Genomic DNA, 21,819 nt, shown 5'->3' on the forward strand with positions numbered 1-21,819 from the left:
GCACATACCCTCCCCAGTGTCTATCGCCCAGTCACCCCATCCCTCCCACCCCACCCCCCTATTACCCACATTTTATAACTCAGAACACTGATGAGTGAAGAAGTGAAGCTGCCCAAGGATGAAAAAAGATTATTTCCTTCAAATACTAACCAAGAATATCAGTGACTTAGAAAGCATGTCATTTGGCTTGGTTTATGTCTCCCTTTTTCCTGTATGATTTAAAAGAAAAATGCATGAAACAGTTAGAAATCTATGATAATGGTACACAATGTATAAAGATGTAATCAGTGACAGTAATAGCATAAAGAGGGAAGGATGGAGATGTACAGGAGCAGAATGTTTATATACTAATGGAACTACATTGATGTTATCCAAAGCATATTTTCATAAATTTAGGCTGTGAATTGTAATACCTAAGGTTACTCCTAAGAAAATAACCTAATATATACAGAAACTGAAAGAAGGTGGGAATCAAAATGGTACACTACAAAAAATCAACTAAGTACCAAAAAGGGCAGTAACCAAGGAACTAAAGGAACACAAACCATAGAACACACACAAATAAAATAGCTAACTAACAGAAGTAAATCCTTCCTTAACAGTAATCACATTAAATATAAGTGGATTAAACTCTCCTATTAAAAGATAGTGCTTGGCAGATTGGATTAAAAGACAGAATCCATCTGTATGCTATCTATAAGACACTTACTTTAGATATAAAGAAACACAGGTTGAAAGTAAAAGGATAGAAAAAGATATTCCATAAAAATAGCCAGCAAGGGGCGCCTGGGTGGCTCAGTTGGTTAAGCGACTGCCTTCGGCTCAGGTCATGATCCTGGAGTCCCGGGATCGAGTCCCGCTTCGGGCTCCCTGCTCAGCAGGGAGTCTGCTTCTCCCTCTGACCCTCCTCCCTCTCGTGCTCTCTCTCATTCTCTCTCTTGCAAAAAAAAAAAAAAAAAGCCAGCAAGAAAGCTGGAGAGGGGGGTGCTATATTATGTACAGACATAAATAGACTGTCAGACAAAATAGTCTGACAATAATAGTCAGACAAAAATAGACTGTAAATGAAAAAGGATGAAAAGAGACAAAGGAGGAACATTTCATATTGATAAAACTTTCAATACAGCAATAAGACATAACAATTACAAATATATCCATACCTAAGGAGCTCCAAAATATATGAAGCAAAAATAGACAGAATTGAAGAGGAAAATAGACAGTTCAACAATAACAGTTGGAGACTTCAATACTCACTCTCAACAACGGACAGAAACAACCAGACAGATGAACAAGAAAATAGAGAATGTGAACATCATAAACTGATTAGATCTAATAGACAGAGAACATTTAGCAACAGAATACACATTCTTCTCCAGTACATATGGAACATTCTCCAGAATAGTCCATATGTTAGATCACAAAACAAGTCTCAATATATTTAAGTAGATTGAAACCACAAACAGTATCTTTTTCTTTTCTTTTCTTTGTAAAGATTTATTCATTTTAGAGAGAGAGCACACAAGAGAGTGAGCACGAGTGTGGGGGAGAGGGATAGAGGCAGAGGGAGAGGGAGAATCTCAAGCAGACTCCCTGCTGAGTACAGACCTGAGATAATGACCTAAGCTGAAATCAAGAGTTGGATACTTAACTGATTGAGCCACCCAGGTGCCTCCACAGTATCTTTTTCAATCACAATATAATGAAACTTGAAATGAAAACAGAAAGAAAACCAGACATTTTACAAATAGGTGGGAATTAAAGAAACACTCTTAACCAACCAAAAGAAGAAATAACAAGGGAAATTCAAAAGTACTTTGAGACAAATGAAAACATAACATAGCAGAATTTAAGGAATGCAGCAAAAGCAGGGCTCAGCGGGAAATTTATAGCTGTAAATGTATATGTTGAAAAAAGGAATATCTCAAATCAGTAACTTTCATTGTACATCTTAAGGAGCTAGAAAAAGAAAAGCAAACTAAACTCAAAGCTAGCAGAAAGAAGTAATAGAACAGAGATAAATAAAATAGAAAATAGCAACTCAATGAAATTAAAAGCTGGTTCTTTGAAAAGATCAACAAAATTGACAAACCTTTATCTAGATTGACTCAGAATAAAAGAAGATTCAAATTACTAAAATCAGAAATGAATGTAGGGACATTACTATCAATTTTACAGAAATAAAAAGATATTCTACCAAAAGTAATGCAAGAAGAAATGGAGATATGCAAGGGTTGCCATGAGAGTGAGAAGGTAGTGTTGAGGCCTGCTGGGGGAGAAGGCACCCTACACAATTCTATGGCTAGGTATAGACACTCCTATCCTTTTAAGGTAAAAACTTCAGTGGGAACCTTTGTCTGTAAAGATGGAAACAGTGTGGCCCTCTGAACAGACACTAAAAATAGCTCTCATCTCAAAGAACCCAGCACTTGTGTAACAATATGAGAACTTAGATGCTGGGGAACAGCATTTAGTGAATGAATCCTTCCAGCCAGAGAGAGTTCTCTCTTTGGACTCATCACCTTGCATTTGTAATCAGATTGGATCACCTCCCATCATGACGCCCCTGACAAGAGTTCTTCAATGAACCAATGAACCTTATAGTAAGACACCTTCCCCAAAGAAATGCAGTATCCATATACAGTCCATTGGTATATACTGGATCTTCAGGGAACACTACCATTACTAGTGAAGAATATATTAAATGGCTCAAGGGTCACTATGGAGCATTTTTCTATAGCTTCACAGTAAAACTCCTAGAACCACCTCCCGTTTCTGCAACTAGGTGTTCCTTTAGAGTCAATGATAATGCGCAAATCCACAAATGTATGTGAGGCACATCCTGAAGGTTTAAACAAAAAGAAACCTGAAGATGTGTTCTGTTGCGGGGATAACGACAATTGATCTTTTTCTTTGGACAGGCCTCTTTGATAGATGGTGTGGAAATATTCAGCTTTACCAGGTTTCACAGTGATTTTTTTATAGCTCATGATATGAAGAACAAACAGGCTCCAGAAAACATCTTCCAGTGACCATCCAATTTCTGATAACTATTCTATCCCTAAAATGACTAGTATTTTGCTGCTTCAATCTTACAAGACTTTAGCCAATGAGAATGAACACATATTAAGACTGCAACACTGCCAGGAGCTTATATGGCTAATGTGAGGCTCCAACTACTTAGAAAAAGCCAACTACTGCCTTCTAAATCTTTGCCCCATCAATTTACCCAAGTTGCAGTGCGCTGGCTTCAACATATTGTAGAAAGATGCAAAGTGCTGGTGAGGTGGATTGATGGTGAATCTACTCACATGCCTGGATTCACTCCAAAACATAGTCATGAGGATAATGTGAATTTGCCAAAACTTGTGGAAACCTTTAAGGGATGGAAAGAGTAGGTAATAAAATGCCTTGCAGTCCTCCAAAACTAAGGACCTTCAAGTAGGAGTAATTAACCAAATACTTGCACATAAATAGAAACTCCGAATAGACTTATGCTATAGACTTGATGTTTCTGTCCCCTCAAAATTCATATGTTAAAATCCTAGCCCTTAATGTGATGATAATAGGAGGTGGGGCCTTTGGGAGGTGATTAGGCCATTAGGGTGAACCTCCTGAACAAGATTAGTGTCCTTACAAGATGAGACACCAGAGAGCTTATGTCCTCTCTCTCTCTGTTCTCCTCCATGTGAGGATAAAACAAGAAGACCGTCATCTGCAAACAAGAAAGAGTGGTCTCACCAGACATTGGATATGCTAGCACCTTGATTGTACTTCTCAGCCTCCAGAACTGTGAGAAATAAATGTTTATTCTGTGGTATTCTTGTACAGCAGCCTGAACTAAGATACCTGTAAGTGGTGAGATTGAAGTGGTGATGAAAAATCTCACAACAAAGAAAATCCTAGAACCAGGTGGCTTCACTGGTGAATTCTGCTGAATGTTGACATAAGAATCATTACCATTTATTTGCAAACTCTTTCAACAAACTAAAGAGGAGGGAATACTTCCAAACTTACTCTATGAGGCCAGCATTACCCCGATACCAAAACTCTACAAAGGCACTACAAGAAACTAGACAAAAATTCTCTATGAATATAGATGCAAATACTCAAGAAGATACTAGCAAATCAAATTCAGCAGCACACAAAAAGGCCATCCCATGACCAAGTGGGATTTGTTCCTAAAATGCAAGGATGGTGTGACATATTAAAAAATAATCAATGCAGTAAATCACATTAATGAATGGAATAAAAGCAACAATCTTCTTGATGCAGAAAAAGCATTTGATAAAATATATAAAAACACTCAATAATCCTGGCATAGTAGGGAAATTCTTCAACATGACAAAAGCCCTGAATGAAAACCCAGCAGTTAACATCATACTCACTGATGAAAGACTGAAAGCTTTCCCTCCAAGGTCAGGAATAAAGCAAGTGCCAGCTTTCACCACTCTTATTCAACGTAGGTCTGGAAGTTCAAAACCAGAGCAATAAAGTAAGAGAAATAGAAGGCATCCAAATTGGAAAGGAAGACGTAAAGTTATCTCTGTACATAGATGACATGGCTTTACATGTAGAAAAACCTCATGATTCCACAAAAAACTGTTGGAGCTAATAAATGAATTCAGCAAACCTGCAGCATACAAAATCAACACACAAAAATCACTTGTATTTCTGTGCCCTTGCAATGAACAAGTCAAATGCAAATTTAGAAAACAACTCCAGGGTGCCTGGGTGACTCAGTCAGTTGAGTGTCTGACTCTTGATTTGGGCTCAGGTTATGATCTCAGGGTCATAGGCTCTGTGCTCAGCAGGGAATCTCTTTGAGAGTCTCTCCTTCTCCAGACTCTGCCCCTTCCTCTACTCGCATGAGCATGCACTTTCTCTCTCTAAAATAACTTAATAAATCTTAAAAAAACCCCAAAATTCCATTTACAATAGCATCAAAAGAATAAAATACCTAGCAATGTAAAATGGTATAGTTGCTATGGAAAATAGTTTGGTTGTTCTCAGAAAGCTAAACACAGAATTATCATATGATTCAGAAAGCCCACTCCTAATATATATTCAAAATGAAGTAAGGTACTTGAACAGATACTGGTATGCCAATGTTCATTAAAACATTATTTGCAATCCAAAAGGTGGAAACAATCCAAGTATCCATCAGCAGGTAAATGGATAAAATGTGATATATACATATAACAGAATATTACTCAGACATAAAAAGAAATGAAGTTTTGATGCATGTTACAACCTCAATGAACCCTGAAAAGCTTATGCTAAGTGAAATAATCCACACACAAAGGACAAATATTTGAATCCATTTACATGAGGTACCTAAAATAGGCAAATCCATAGAGAGAAATAGTTTAGAGACCACCAGGGGTTGGGGCAGGGGGAATGAGGAGTTATTGCTTAATGGTTACAAAGGGGTAATGAAAACATTTTGGAAACAGATGGTGGTGTTTATATACTGTTAATGTAATTAATGCCACTGAATTGTATATTCAAAATGGTTAAAGTGGCAACTTTTATGTTTATATATTTACTGTAATTAAGAGATAATGTAACATATAAAAACCACTGAATTGTATACTTTAAATGGGTCAAACTTATGGTATGTGAACTATACTTCAGTCAAGCTGTTTCAAAATAAATAAAAACCATATTTAGGGCGCCTGGGTGGCTCAGTCAGTTAAGCGTCTACCTTCAGCTCAGGTCATGATCCTGGGGTCCCGGGATCCAGCCCCACTTCGGGCTCCCTGCTCATCGGGAGTCTGCTTCTCCCTTTGCCCCTCCCCACTGCTCATGCTCTCTCTTTCTCAAATAAATAAAATCTTAAAAAAAAAAAAAAGTATCTGAGTTTAACAAATGAAAAACTTTGAATACTATAGAACACTGTTGAAAGAAATTAAATTAGAACTAAATAAATGGAGGGGCGCCTGGGTGGCTTAGTCATTAAGCGTCTGCTTTCGGCTCAGGTCATGATCCCAGCGTCCTGGGATCGAGCCCCGCATTGGGCTCCCTGCTCCGCGGGAAGCCTGCTTCTCCCTCTCCCACTCCCCCTGCTTGTGTTCCCTCTCTTGCTATGTCTCTCTCTGTCAAATAAATAAATAAAATCTTAAAAAAAAAAAGAACTAAATAAATGGAAAGACGTCCATATTCACAGATCAGAAAATTTATTTTTTTCAGAAAATTTAATATTAAGGTGGCAAAATTTCTCAAAATTATATAGATTCAACATAATACCTATCAAAATCCCAGATGACTTATTTGCAGAAACTGACAGGCATCTTAACATTGACCTGGAAATTCAAAGGACCCAGGACAGCCGGAACAATCTTGAAAAAGAACAACAAAAGAGAACTCACACTTTCCAAACTCAAAACTTACTAAAAAGTTTAGGTAAGATAAGACAGTGTGGCCTAAGTTTAGACATATAGATCAATGGAATAGAATTGAGAATTCAGGGGCTCCTGGCTGGCTGAGTCAGTAAAGCATGTAACTCTTGATCTCGGGGTTATAAGTTCAAACCCCACATTGGGTGTAGAGATAAGTTAAAAATAAAAACATATATATATTTTAAATTTTATTTATTTGACAGAGAGAGGGAACACAAGCAGGGGGAGTGAGAGAGGGAGAAGAAGGCTTCCGGAAGAGCAGGGAGCCTGATGTGGGGCTCGATCCCAGGACCCTGGGATCATGACCCGAGCCGAAGGCATACGCTCAATGACTGAGCCACCCAGGTGCCCCCAAAATAAAAATCTTACAAAAAAATTAGTTTAGAAGTAATTCTTCACATAGTTATATATCAGATATATATATACACCTTTGACAAATTTCCAGGACAATTCCATAGTGAAATAATAGTCTTTTTAACACTTTTAAACACATCACAGCATATAAGGTAAATAGTATATAAATTTTGCCTGCTTTCCTATATACTACCAGTGAACAATTGGAATTTGAAATTAAAAACACAGTACTATTTATTTTATTTATTTATTTTTAAAAGATTTTATTTGTCAGAGAGAGAGAGAGAACACACAAGCAGGGGGAGGGGCAGACAGAGGGTGAAGCAGGCTCCCTGCTGATCGGGAGCCGGATGCGGGACTCAATCCCAGGACCCTGAGATCATGACCTGAGCCGAAGGCAGACGCTTAACCGACTGAGCCACCCAGGTGTCCCACACAGTACCATTAACAATAGCATACACACAAAATGAAATACTTAGGTATAAATCTAATGAAATATGTACAAGATGTATATGAGGAAAATTACAAAACTTTTGAAAAAATAAAACACCTAAATAAATGGAGGTTATCCATATTTATGGACTAGAACACTCAATATCATTAAGTCAATTCTTTCCCAATTTACTATAGATTCTATGTAATCCTAATCCAAATTCCAGGAGGGTTTTTCATAGCTATTAACAGATTCTAAAATTTATACAAAGAGTATAGCTAACACAACAGTGAAGAACAAAGTTGGAGAACCTATACTGCTCAACTTCAAGACTTCCTATAAAGCTAGTGATTGAAACGGATTGGTAGTGGTGAAAGAATAGAAGTGTATCAACAGAACAGAATAGAGAGCCCAGACATAGTGCCACACAAATACAGTTAACTCATCTTTGACAAATGATGCAAAGGTAACTTAATGGAGATAGTCTTTTCAACAAATGGTGCTGGAATAATTGGAAATACACACACACACACACACACACACAAACATGTACACAGACCTTACCACTGTCACAAAAATTATCTCAAAACCAATCACAGACCTAAATGTAAAACACAAAAGACTTCTATAACAAAACAGGAGAAAATTTAGATGATGTTGGGGTTGGCGATGAGTCTTTAGATATAATCCAAAAGCACAATCCACACACAAAAAGATATTGATGTTGTACTTTATTAAAATTGAAAACTTCTGCTCTTCAAAAGGCACTATTAAGTAAATGGAAAGATATGCCGCAGACAGCAAGAAAGCATTTGCAAAACGCTTATCTTTCTGAAAAAGGACTGGTATTCTAAATATACCAAGAACTCTTAAACTCAGTCAGAAGGGTGCCTGGGTGGCTCAGTCGGTTAAGCATCTGGCTTCGGCTAGGGTTGTGATCCAAGGGTCCTGGGATCGAGTCCACATTGGACTCCCTGCTTCTCCCCCCCCTCTGCCCCTCCCCCTGCTCGGGCTCTCTCTTAAATAAAATCTTAAAAAAAAAACCCTCAATCAGAAAACAACCTAATTAACATATGAGCAAAGATCTGAATAGACACCTTACCAAAAATGATATAAAGATGTCATAGGAGCATATGAAAAGTGCTCAGCATCATGTTATTAGGGAACTGCAAATAAAAGCGAGATACCACTACCTACCTATTAGGATGGCTAAAACCCAGAATGTGAACTAAACTTTGGAGAGCATGTGGAGCAACAAGAACTGTCATTCATTGTTGGTAGGAATGTAAAATGGTACAGCCACTTTGGAAGACAGTTTGGAAGTTTTTTTGGTAGTGTTTTGTTTTTAAAGATTTTATTTATTTGACAGAGAGAGAAGACAAACAGGGGGAGCCTAAACAAAGGGAGAGGGAGAAATACTGCTGAGCAGGGAGACTGATACAGGACTGGATCCCAGGACCCTGGGACCATGACCTGAGCCGAAGGCAGTTGCTTAACCGACTGAGCCACCCAGGGGCCCCAGTTTGGAAGTTTCTTACAAAACTAAACATAATTTTACCTTGTGAGCCAGCAATCACATTCCTTGGTTTTTATACAACAGATTTGAAAATTTATTTCCACATAAAATCTGCATGCAAATGTTTATAGCAGCTTTATTCACAATGGTCAAAAACCAGAAGCAAGCAAGATGTCCTTTAATAGGGAAATGAATAATCTTGCCATTCACACAGTAGACAACCACTCAGCAGTAAAAGGGAACAATTTGATACATACAACAAATGGATGAATCTCAAATTAAGACACAAATAAGTATGTACTCTATGATTCCATTTATATGAAGTTCAAGAACAGACAAAACTAATCTGTGATAATGGACAGATCAATGTTTACCTTGGTAGGGGGCGGAGGGGTGTTGACTACAAAGGAGCACTCTTTCTAGGGTTATGGTAATGTTACATATATCTTTATTTGGATGTCAGCTAAGGGTGTATGTATTTGTCAAAAAGTATAAAGCTATTAAGATTTGGGTATTTTGCTCTACATAATTGTATCACAATAAAACTGGTTATTTGAAAGAGAAAGTCAAGATAGTGGCTATTTTGGGGAAGGTAGAGTTGTGATTGGGATGCAGCAGTTGTGGGACTTCTGAAGTGATTGTTTAACAAAGTTCTATTTTTCACCCTGGGTGGTAATTTCAAAGTTGTTCTTTTAAAAAGTTATGAAGCGGGCACCTGGGTGGCTCAGTTGGTTAAGCGACTGCCTTCGGCTCAGGTCATGATCCTGGAGTCCCGGGATCGAGTCCCACATCGGGCTCCCTGCTCAGAAGGGAGTCTGCTTCTCCCTCTGACCCTCCTCCCTCTCATGTGCTCTCTCTCATTCTCTCTCTCTCAAATAAATAAATAAAATCTTTAAAAAAAAAAAGTTACGAAGCTATACATTTTTTCCATGTAGTTTTCTGTATCTGTGCTGTAATTTACAATAAAAAAGTACAAAAAAAATACATCCTTTCAAAGGTGTCCATTTTTTCACAGATTGAACTGTATAATCTTTAAATAACTTTTAATCTCTAAAATTGTGATTCTATATTATTACTGTGATAAAATCACTGAAAATGAAAATACTATAAGGTATTTCCCTATTTAATGAAGTTTTGAAATATCCAGGTTTTAAAATATATATATATGAAAGATTTTCTAGACAAAGCAGATGGGTTAAAACTGTTTTTCTCCCAGATTTATGTTTCTTTGATTTTCCACTGTAGAGAAAAGAAGCCAAATCCAAGTCTTACCTCAAATATATTTCCAATTCTTTCTAATCTTTAAGTTTATGAATGATACTTTTCTGGACCAAAAGTCAGTTGGTCTCTGGACTATCTCCTGTCTATAAATCACTGGAAAGCACAATGTAATATCAGCAATTAAAAAGTTATGTACAAATACATGTCCATATAAAGAACATAAATGTACAAAAGAGTTGTATCTGTAATAACCCAAACCTGCTAACAGCCTGAATGTCTTTCTACAGGTGAATGGATAAACAACTTGTGGAACATCCATGCAGTGGAGAGCTTGGTACTCAGCAACAAAAAGCAATTAACTCTAGAAACGGATAAATCTTAGGATAAATTTCCATTATGCTGAGTAAAAGAAAGCACATTCCCTTTCTCAAAGAATACATTGTATGACTTCACTAAAATACAATTCCAAAAAATGCAAACTCATCTAGTGACAGAAAGCAGACCAATGTTTGTCTGAAGGTGGGGGGCAGGCAGGGGCGAGAAGGAAGAAATCAGAAGCACCAGGAGAAACTTGGTTCTGATGGCGACGTTCACGACCTTGACCACGGTGATGGTGAAATGGCCATGCATGTATGTCAAATCTTATCAAATTGTGTATTTTGAGATGTTTAGTTTATTGTAGGTTAGTCCTCAATAAAGCTGTTTTTAAACAACATAGTATACACAGACAAGACTCTCCCAACTTCTGACTGTATATATAAGGCAAGGAAATACTGAAAACGCTATTGTTCCAACCTGCACTGACAAGCTTCCTTTGATGAGTTGTCTAAGTTTTGTTCAAATTGTGGTGACAATACTTTTGGAGAGAACAGGTCTGTAATGTAGGATCCCAAGTACCTGAATCATAGCTAGCACACCACGAGATCACTGGGGCAGTATGTGCACAGGAGAAACTGAGGCAAAGGAACGTTCTTCTAGCACAGTCTAGCAAACTATACTGGTGTCTAGCAAACAACCAATAATACCTTTTAAAGTTGGTTCCATGAAGCAGCGGCGATTATTCTGAGGACTTCTTAGTCTAGGCTACACAGGCCTATGTGGCCTAAGCAGAAGCCCGCTTTGCCTCTTCTCCAGTGCTATTCCAGATGAGAGCTTACCATTTCAACTGGAGGAAGCCTGTTGCAGGTGAGCCAGAGCGTTGGTCCCAAAGACCTGGTCAGAACTGGCACAGACTCCCTGTCTTAAATCTGTTCAGGTCAGGGCAAAGAGGAGAGCTCCAGGCCCACGCTGGCACCGCAGGTCCTCAGGAAAGAGAACATCCAGCTAGAAGGGACAGAGATGCTTGCTTGTATTCAAAGGAAGCAAGCCTAGCTACTATACCATTCAGGCGGCTCAGAGGAAGCAAGAGTAACCTTGTGAAGAAAATCCGCCCTCCATGCCAGTTCCACCCCAACTCCTAATTATTCTATAATTTGACAAATTTATACCTGCAATGGGACAAAATATAGTCTTGTATTTAAGATAACCAAGAGCCAACAGACTTTACCATGGTGACATCTTCAAAATACCAGAATAGGTGGAACCCATTTATGTGGAGTAACAAAACTTTAGCAGAGTAGACTCTCAACATTGTGTAAGAAATTAAAGTGGGACACACACGTGGTGATCAGCATGGCACGGACTTACTTTATAAAAAGATGCAAACTGCTCATGTACAAAAACCTCTTTGAGTCCTTTATTAACATTTGGAGATGTGCGGTACGTACAATTAACAGCATCACACCAGCTACAGAAGTACAAATAACCGAGAACGTACTTCAGAACAAGGATCTCAGAGCAATTTCAGATGTTGCCTGCTCTGAACCTCCACAAAAACCCAACTCTGACACACGCAGGACAGACACTATAACAATTTCACTTTGAAATGGTTCTTTAAAAAAAGGACAAGAATTAATAGTTCAAACCCTTTAGAGTGTGAGATGTGGCAAGTCTCTTGGTGCCATGGCACTGCTGTAAAAGGCCGGCTCAGGCATCTGAAGGTCAGACAGAGTAAGACCCGGCTGGGATGAGGGGAAGAGGTTTGATTTTCAGTGTAGAGCGATAACAGATGGTCCAAGTGGATACTTTCAGTCCAGGCTCAGTATGGGTCCTGCAGGAGTCCACCAGATAAATAGAGTTTATAAACCAGAAGGCTGAAAACTGGCAGCCGTTCATTTGTGTCACTGATTCTAACTGGCAGACACTGATGCATCAGGAGTCATTTATGACACAGCGAGTTTAAGAGGGATACGCCTGAAAGAGAGAATGGAGTTCACTGCGTCAGAATAGCTCTGATCCATTTGTGCCACTGGGTACCATGGGTCCCTCTGCTTTCTTGTGTGAATTAAGGAACACTTCCTTTATTTCAATGTTCCACTTTGAAAATAACCAAAACCCTCCCCCCACCCCACCATCATTCTTCATAAATTCTGTTTCCAAAGTCCTGATTCTTCTGGGTCTAGACTTTTTCCTTTCGCTTCAATTTTGACACCTTCTTGACAGTCCCGTTCTTGTTTAGAAGCTTCAGGACGCGGTCTTTATGATCTAAAACCTTAAGCATGGAGTCTCTGGCCTCACTGATCTGGTCCATCACAAGTTTACACCGCTGCATATTTCCCTGCAACAGAAGACATCATCAACAATCAGTAATCGGGAAACCACCAGGCTTTCAAATAACTTTTCACCTATGGACAGGCCATTTTGAGGCTTCCACATAGAAAAAATGTTTTAGTCTTTCTTGGTAATGCACGCTAAAGTAAATAGGTTTTTCTTTTTTTAAGATTTATTAATTTATTTGAAAGAGAGAGAGCGTGTGCGAGCGGGGGTGGGGTGGGGTGCTAGGAGGAGCAGAGGGGGAGGGAGAGAGTCTTAAGCAGACTTCCTGCCGAGCACGGAACCCAGCGTGGGGATTGATCCCATGATCCGTGAGATTGTGACCTGAACTGAAACCAAGAATTGGATGCTCAACCAATGAGCCACCCATGCGCCCCAAAGAGTAGGTTTTTACTAAAGATATTAGTGAAAGAGGGAGGGAAATGGGAGAAGTAAGACCGTCTAGTGACAACCACATAAACTGGATGATCAGAGGGAAAGGGCTATGTCAAACCTGTATCAGTTCATTTATTCGGTGTAGATCATCATCAGTTGCTGCTTTTTTCTTTGGGATAATCCCTTCCTGTAGGTTGGTGAGTCTTTCATAAACATCATGTTCTAGATTTGTCTGCAACACACAAGAGGATGGGCATCATGGCCTCAGAGATACTTTTCCTTGGTAACCTCAGGCAAATGCACCCACCTTGAATCACTTCTGTAAACTGGGATGAGAGCTGTTTGGGTGATAGAATCCTTTCTCCCGAGGACTAGGGCAAGGGAAATTGATCAACAACGATTAATAGGACAACCTGTCATAATTTAGGGCCCATCTTCAAGGATAACTTTTAAATACTGCCCTGAATTCACAACTGCTCTAAAAAAAGTCTAAAGGTTTCACAGAAACATGCTTTTCTAAGTAACAAAAAGTAGCCATGGAACTACTTTTTTTTAAAGATACTCATAATAGACATTGTTCTTCAGATCACAACTACTCCAAAGATGAGAAAACTTCATGAGGTTGTTGTTTTGATTGCCCCCCGCCCCTTCACCTCCTTGGTGAAGGAAGGATTCCCGCCCTAGGGTTATGGAGACGGACAAGTAACACCCGCCAACACTGGACACAGGAGACCAATAGCAGTTTACTAGTCAATATACTCACAGCCCAGGGGAGGAGGACACCACACACCACGCAGGGCCACGCAGGGGCTGCACTCAGGAACAGAGTGAACAAGCAGGGGCTGTAGGAGGCAGGCTTTGTAGTATCGAGAGGGAGAGGTGTTCCCTGGTTACCATGGGGATTGTGACAGCTTATTTGAACAATATTGCAAACTGGCAGGGAACTAAAGCCCACTGATCAGGAAGAAGTGGGAGTTGAGCCTGGTCCCTCTGATAAGGAGCATTGTGGGGAGCAAGGACTTACAGTTAGGCCATTTGAAGCTGTTTCAGATTCACAGCAACACAAAATATGGAACCTTAACTGTAGGTCTTATACAGAGTTGTTCAGTGTATTTTGGTTCTTGGTACCAGACTAAGATATGTTCGAATTATATCTATGGGATAAATACAGTAATTACAATATTATATCATATATTATACATAAAAATTCTGCATGACCCATGCTAATTGGGAATGCTTCAGAATTACTCAAAAGGAAACACTCTATGAACTCAGATGCCTCCAGCATCTGTTCCTCTCTTCAGCAGGACGTAACAACTACTAGAACTCTACCCACCAGCTGTAGCAACTGAGCAGCACAGAGGTGAACTTTCCAGCCTTGAGCACGACAGGATACCCCTTTCTGGTTAGCTATTTCCTGCAGCATAGCTTTCTTCTCTTCTGGAACCATAAAAAAATAAAAATAAAAAGTATATTTCAATTTTTATAAAGTTCAAATAATTTGGGTTCAAGCTACCGATGCACTACTATTTTATCAAGAATTTCTTTACTTAAATATCTTTAAATAATTACGAACAGAGGTCACAACATGAATAAAAGTTTCTCCTTTTGTTCACCCCAAAAGAATGCTGTAAAGACGTACTCTGCTAATCTAGTGAGTTTGAAAGAGAGCGAATTAATATTCTAATCTCTTAAAGGAAGGGAAATGGTCTCTGGTGGTCTGGAGCCTTGCTCATGTGTGATGTTTGCAAGCATGTGGAGAATTGGGCATGAAGTTTTAGAAGCTTTTTGGTGTTATCTAGATCTTGGAGAAATGAAAGGAATCAAATTTGAATAGCATTTCACATTTGGATAGAAAAGTCCAGCAACCAGAACTGTAGTAAAATAAATATGAAACGTATCATTTGGATTGGGGAGAGGGAAAGCAGGATTGAAGGGTACTTGTCAAAGGTGAGTTGAGCTGTGTATCTGAAGTTTTAACTACTCTTTAACTACAACTTAAAATGTATTTATAGGGGCACCTGGGTGGCTCAGTCAGTTAAACGTCTCCCTTCGGCTAAGGTCATGATCCCAGGGTCCTGGGATTGAGCCCTGCGTCGGGCTCCCTGCTCCTCGGGAAGTCTGCTGCTCCCTCTGCTTGTGTTCTCTAATAAATAAATAAAATCTTAAAAAGTGTATTTATACATTAATTAAAAATTTAAATAATAAAAATTATTTAAAAATATTTTTAAAATTTTACTTTATTTAAAAATTTATTCTTGAAAAGACTATATATTTGTCAAAATGCACAGAATGTAGAACACCAAGACTGAGCACTAATGTAAGTGATGAACTTTGGGTGATAATGATGTGTTGGTGTAGGTTCATCAAATGTACCAAATGTACCACTGTGGTGGGGTGTTGATAGCTGTGCATGTGTGGGGACTGGGGGTACATACGAAATCCCTGTACCTTCTATTCAATTTTGTTGTGGAACTAAAACTGCTCTAAGAAGTTCATCAATTTAAAAAAACTCAACCTCTTCTAGTAGGCAAATATTAGCGTGCATATGATTTAAAGATAACTTCTGAGGTAATTGGAAATTCACATACAGTTAGTTGTAGGAAAGAACACAGAGATCCTAAGTACCCCCCCCTTTTTTTTAAAAGATTTTATTTATGTATTTGAGACAGAGAGAATGAGAGAGAGCATGAGAGGGAGGAGGGTCAGAGGGAGAAGCAGACCCCCTGCCGAGCAGGGAGCCCGATGTGGGACTCGATCCACGGACTCCAGGATCATGACCTGAGCCGAAGGCAGTCGCTTAACCAACTGAGCCACCCAGGCGCCCGACCCCCTGCTTTTTTTAAAAAGATTTTATTTATTCGTTTGAGACACAGAGATACAGAGAGAGCACGAGCAGGGGGAGAGGCAGAAGGAGAAGCAGGCTCCCTGCTGAGTCAGAAGCCGGATGTGGGGCTCAATCCCAGGACCCTGGGATCATGACCTGAGCAAGGCAGATGCTTAACCATCTGAGCCACCCAGGTGCCCCAATCCTAAGTACTCTTTACCTGACTTCCGCCAATGGCAGCATCTTGTAAAACTACAGTACAATACCACAACCATGATGATGATGCAGTCTATTCAGATTTCACCAGTTTCAGATGTACTTGAGCATTTCATTTTAAACATTTGAAAAAACGTTTTAGTTTGACATAATGAGATTCAGAAGACGCTGCAAAGATGGTTTAAGGATATATCTGATAAGAGACTAACAAATGAAAAATTCCTATAGCTCAATAATAAAAAGAAACCAATTAAAAAGGGCAAAGGATCTGAACAGGTATTTCTCCAAAAAAGATATAAAAATGGCCAATAGTATGTTCCAGTTTCTGCCTATTCCAAAAAAAGTTTCTATGAACAGCTGTGTACAGATTTTTGTGGGGACACAGGTTTTGATTTTTCTGGGATAAATGCCCAGGAGTATAACTGTTAGGTCATATGGTAAGTGTATGTTCTAGTTTTTATGAAACTGCCAAACTGTTTTCCAGAGCAGCTAGCTCAGCAAAGTATGAGAGACAACTGACCTGTGGCATGACAGCGCTCTGCTAACCTGCTCTCCAGTGAAACTGGTGAAAATTTTAAAAATAACTATTTAGACCTATGGATAGGCTCCTAAGCGGAAATAGAAAATCTATTCATGCAATATCTATTCAAGCAAATCTGTGGTAAGAACAGTGAGTCCAGGGCGCCTGGGTGACTCAGTCGTTAAGCGTCTGCCTTCGGCTCAGGTCATGATCCCAGGGTCCTGGGATCGAGCCCCACGTCGGGCTCCCTGCTCAGGGGGAAGCCTGCTTCTCCCCTTCCTACTCTCCCTGCTTGTGTTCCCTCTCTCGCTGTCTCTCTCTCTCTGTTAAAAAATAAATAAAATCTTTAAAAAACAAAACAAAACAGTGAGTCCATGGTATCTGAATCAAGACCACTCCCTCTTTTCCTCTCCCAGCTCAGTGAGGTGGATCTCCACGCAGACTGCTGCAGCCCAGAACATGGGGTTCCCTCTCCCCCAGCTGCCAAGTGGAAGGCTATCTTCCCAGGCGAAGCAGGTCATCAGCATTTCCCATCCTGCTCCCCGCTACTCAGGCTAAGTCCTAGGTGAGTACAACTGAGATGCAGGGGCTCTCTTCTGTTCGATCCCTAGTCTAGAATGGAGGCTGTACCTTAGGGCAAGGTGTGCGGAGAACACTGTGAAACTTTGTGAAGTGGTGGTTTTATGCTAGGAGAGGCAAGCCAAGAGGACCCCATGCTGCTCACTCCTCCACTTGATGCTCACCTCCTAGAGTAGGGTGTTACTTAGAGAGAAGGCTGCCATTGTCCTCACCCCACCTCCAGAGGCCTAGCTTAGAGATTCTGCCTGGGGGAGAAACAGCCCATATAACAGGTAGCTTCTAATCTTTTCCTAAAGGAACTGACTCCATTTGCCACAGACTATGAAGCTGAAACCTAAAGGTGCTCCTAAGGAAGAGTGGAGGTTGTAGTGAAAGGCAATTAGGAGATTTGTAGATCAAATGAAGATACAGCCGGGCGCCTGGGTGGCTCAGTTGGTTAAGCGACTGCCTTGGGCTCAGGTCATGATCCTGGAGTCCCCGGATCAAGTCCCGCATCGGGCTCCCTGCTCAGCGGGGAGTCTGCTTCTCCCTCTGACCCTCCCCCCTCTCATGTGCTCTTTCTCTCTCATTCTCTCTCTCAAATAAATAAATAAAATCTTTAAAAAAAAAAAAAAAAAGAAGATACAGCCTAGACTGTGGGCTGACTAGTTTGTAGGAGAGAACAAAGAGTATGATGGCTGAGAGGAGTCCTCTTGGGGGCAGAACAAATATCAGACAATGACTTCAGTAACTACTCTGAAAGGAGCTATGATTTGACTGGAATAGTTTGCAGAGGAATGTAATTTGTGTTCCAGAGCACATTCCGGTAGTGTTCTGGTAGAGCAAACAGCACGCAATTAGCGGGGCTAATTAGCTGGGTGTGGTCAGGAAAAGAGCGGGTGAGAGCTCTCCCAGTGCCACAGTCATCCCAGGATGACTGCCGGCATACCTGAAGCTATGCCTCCCTAAGGAACAACATCAAAGGCTCAACACTCCTGGTGGTGGAGGTGATGAGACTTCACTAAAATAATCTAACCAGTCACTACACAAATAAACAAGCAAATAACAATAATAAGCCTGGGGTGGGGTGGGGAAAGACTAGTATCCAGAGTTATCTAGAATGTCTAGTTTCCAACAAAAAATTATGAGGCATGCAAAGAAATAAAGAAGTGTGACCCATACGTGGGGGGAAGAAAGCAGGCAACAGAAAGAGCGACCAGATGTCAAATTTACCAGAAAAAGATTTCAAAGCAGCCATTATAAAGAAATACACTGAATGGAAGGGACGTAGGAGTGAAGAAGGAAGGTATGATGATCATGTCAAGTTAAGTAGAGAAATCAATAAAGAGACAGAAATTATAAAAAGAAAGGAACCAAATGGAAATTCTGGAGTTAAAAAGTAAAATAAAATACTTAAAAAAAATTCACTTAGAGGAACACAACAGGAGGCGGGAACTGGTACAAAAGAGAATTAGTCAAGTTGAAGACAGACTGATAGAGATTATGCAGGCTGAAGAACAGAGTAAAAAGAATGAGAAAAATAAGCAGGGCCTCAGAGAAATGTGAGACACTATTAAAAGCCTCAACACACAGGTAATGGGAGTACCAGAAGAAGAGAGAAAGAAATATTCAAAGAAAAAACATGGCTATGTCCCCAATTTACTGAAAAACAATAACCCAAATATCCAAGAAAGTCCAGGAACTCCAAGTATGAGAAATGCAACCATCTCAGAGAATCAACAGTTGACTTTTAAGGAGAAATGAGGGAGGCCAGAAGGCAGTGTGACTACAGGTTCAAAGTGCTTAAAGGAATGTACAAAAAATCTAGTTTCTCTGCATCCTCACCAGCATTTAGCATTATCAGTATTTTTGTTTCAGCTGTTTTGATAGGTGTGTAGTGACACCTCAATTTCAATTTCTTTAATGGCTAGTAATGTTGAACATTTTCTAAAAAATAAATTTTATGGTCCAGGACCCAACGAAAATAAATACAGTACATTTTACTTGTTATGTCTCCTTCGACAACTCTTGGCTTGATGGTTTCTCAGATGGTCCTTGCTTCTGATGACCTTGACAGTTTTGAAGGCTACTGGTCAAGTAATTTTGCAGGCTGCCATTCTATTTGGATTTGCCTGATGTTTCTCTCAGGATTAGAGTGTAGTTATGAGAGGAGACATAGAGGGAAAGTGGCAAAGTGGGTATATACTATTTTTTAAAAAAATTCCAGTGTACATATTAGTTTCAGGTGTATGATATAGTGATTCAACAACTCTATACATTACTCAGTGCTCATCATAACAAGTGCACTCTTAATCTTGTTCACCTATTTCACCTCTGGCCCCCACCCACCTCCCCTCTGGTAACTATCAGTTTCATCAGTTCGTTCTCTAACTATAGTTAAGAGTCTATTTCTTGGTTTGTCCCTCTTTTTTCCTTGTTTTTATAACTCCACATGAGTGAAATCATATGGTATTTGTCTTTCTCTGACTTATTTCACTTAGTGTTATACCCTCTAGATCCATCCAGGTTGTTGCAAATGGCAAGATTTTCATTCATTTTTATGGCTGAGTAATATTCCCTTGTGTATATATATCACATCTTCTTTATCCATTCACCTGCCAATGGACCCTTGGGTTGCTTCCATAGTTTGGCTATTGTAAATAACACTGAAATAAACAAAGGGGTGCATACAGCTTCTCAAATTAGTGTTTTCAAATTCTTTGGGTAAATACCCAGTCGTGGAATTACGAGATCATATGGTCATTCCATTTTTAATTTTTTCAGGAGCCTCCATACTGTTTTTCACAATGGCTGCACCAGTTTGCATTTCTATCAATAGTGTGTGAGGGTTCTTTTTTCTTCACATCCTTGCCAACACCTGTCGTTTCTTGTGTTTTTGAGTTCAGCCATTCTGACAGGTGTGAGGTGCTATCTCATTGTGGTTTTGATTTGCATTTCCCTGATGAGCGATGCTGAGCATTTTTTCATGTGTCTGTTGACCATCTGGATGTCTTCTTTTGAGAAATGCCTCTTCATGTCTTCTGCCCATTTTTAAATTGGATTATTTGGGGTTTTCTGGTGTTGAGTTTGAGAAGTTCTTTTTAAGATTTTATTTATTTATTTGACAGAAAGAGAGAGAGCACAAGTAGGCAGAGCAGGAGGGAGAGAGAGAAGCAGGCTCCCTGCTGAGCAGGGAGCCCGATGTGGGGCTCGATCCCAGGAACCTGGGATCATGACCTAGCCGAAGGCAGAGGCTTAATTGACTGAGCCACCCAGGTGCCCAAGTTATGGAAGTTCTTTATGTATTTTGGATACTAACCCTTTATCAGACAGGTCATTTGCAAATATCTCCTACCGTTCAGTAGGCTTTTAGTTTTATTGATTGTTTCCTTTGCTGTGCAGAAATTTTTATACTGATGAAGTCCCAATAGCTTATTTTTGCTTTTGTATCCCTCACCTTAGGAGACATAAATAGAAAAAATGTGGCTGCAGCTGATGTCGGAGAAATTACCGCCTGTTCTCCTCTGGGATTTTTATGGTCTCAGGTCTCATATTTAGGTCCTTAATTCATTTTGAGTTTACTTTTGTGTATGGTCTAAGAATGTGGTCCAGTTTCATTCTTTTGCATGTTGCTGTCCAGTTTTCCCAATACCATTTGTTGAAGGGACTTTTTCCCAATGTATATTCTTGCCTCCTTTTGTCAAAGATTAAGTGACCATATAATTGTGTTTATGTATGGGCTCTCTATTCTGTTCCAATGATCTGTGTCTGTTTTTTTGACAGTACCATACCGTTTTGATTACTAGTTTTGTACTGTATCTTGAAATTTGGAATTTTGACATTGTGACACCTCTAGTTTTTCTTTTTCAAGATTGCATTGGCTATTCAGGGTTATTTGTGGTTCCGAACAAATTTTAGGATTATTCATTCTAGTTGTGTGAAAAATGCTGTTGGCATTTTGAAAGGGATTACATGAAATCTGTAGATTGCCTTGGGTAGTAATGACATTTTAACAATATTTGTTCTTCCAATCCATGAGCATGTAGTATCTTTCCATTTGTGTCATATTCAATTTCTTTCATCAATATTTTATGGTTTTCAGAGTATAGGTCTTTCATCTCCTTGGTTAAGTTTATTCCTAGGTATCTTACTATTTTTGGTGTACTTGTAAAAGGGACTGTTTTCTTAATTTCTCTTTCTGCTATTTCATTAATATATATATATCATATATATTTCATTAATATATAATATATCCTGCAACCTCACTGAATTGCATTCATTTATCAGTTCTAGTAGTTTTTAGTGGACTCTTTCAGGTTTTCTATATATAGTATCATATCATCTACAAATAGTGAAAGTTTTCCTTCTTCCTTCTCAATTTGGATGCCTTTTATTTCTTTTTCATGTCTGACTGCTGTGGCTAGGACTTCCAGTATTATGTTGAATAAAAGTGGTGAAAGTGGACATCCTTGTCTTATTCCTGATCTTTGCAGAAAAGCTCCCAGTTTTTTACCATTGAGTATGATATTAGCTGTGGGTTTTTCAGATATGGCCTTTATTATGCTGAGGTAGGTTTCCTCCAAACCTATATTGGTTAAAGTTTTTTTTTATCATGAATGGATGTTGTACTTTGTCAAATGTTTTTTCTGCACCTACTGAAATGATTGTATGGCTTTTTTCCTTTCTCTTGTTGATGTGATGTATTATGTTGATTGATTTGTGAATACTGAACCACCCTTGCATCCCAGG

The 21,819-nt window shown here is 39.4% G+C and overlaps 1 protein-coding gene, 1 long non-coding RNA gene and 1 pseudogene across 11 annotated transcripts in view; 2 read left to right on the top strand and 1 right to left on the bottom strand.

The window, feature by feature from the left end:
• LOC145720590 (uncharacterized) overlaps positions 1 to 10,741 on the top strand; it is a 54,945-nt gene extending 44,204 nt beyond the window's left edge. For both annotated transcript variants that reach the window (XR_014143670.1, XR_014143671.1), the window contains exon 3: positions 10,210 to 10,741. This is a non-coding gene — a long non-coding RNA (uncharacterized LOC145720590). The remainder of the gene's footprint in view (positions 1 to 10,209) is intronic.
• LOC102746804 (archaemetzincin-2-like) lies at positions 2,363 to 3,428 on the top strand (annotated as a pseudogene).
• An 894-nt stretch (positions 10,742 to 11,635) lies between the features above and the next one.
• Positions 11,636 to 21,819, bottom strand: part of SAP130 (Sin3A associated protein 130) — a 79,339-nt gene continuing 69,155 nt past the window's right edge. For 6 of the 9 annotated variants that reach the window (XM_081814658.1, XM_081814656.1, XM_081814657.1 and 3 more), the window contains 4 exons: positions 14,286 to 14,389; positions 13,713 to 13,805; positions 13,068 to 13,181; positions 11,636 to 12,578 (listed from right to left, as the gene is read on the bottom strand). In XM_081814658.1, coding sequence (XP_081670784.1) covers positions 12,420 to 12,578; positions 13,068 to 13,181; positions 13,713 to 13,805; positions 14,286 to 14,389 — 470 coding nt within the window. In that variant the 3' untranslated portion in view covers positions 11,636 to 12,419. The remainder of the gene's footprint in view (positions 12,579 to 13,067; positions 13,182 to 13,712; positions 13,806 to 14,285; positions 14,390 to 21,819) is intronic. The other 3 variants (XM_081814660.1, XM_081814659.1, XR_014143667.1) reach the window with 2 other exon arrangements.

The sequence above is a fragment of the Leptonychotes weddellii genome, chromosome 3, assembly GCF_054177405.1.
Source record: "Leptonychotes weddellii isolate Sample4059 chromosome 3, ASM5417740v2, whole genome shotgun sequence".
NCBI lineage: Eukaryota > Metazoa > Chordata > Mammalia > Carnivora > Phocidae > Leptonychotes > Leptonychotes weddellii.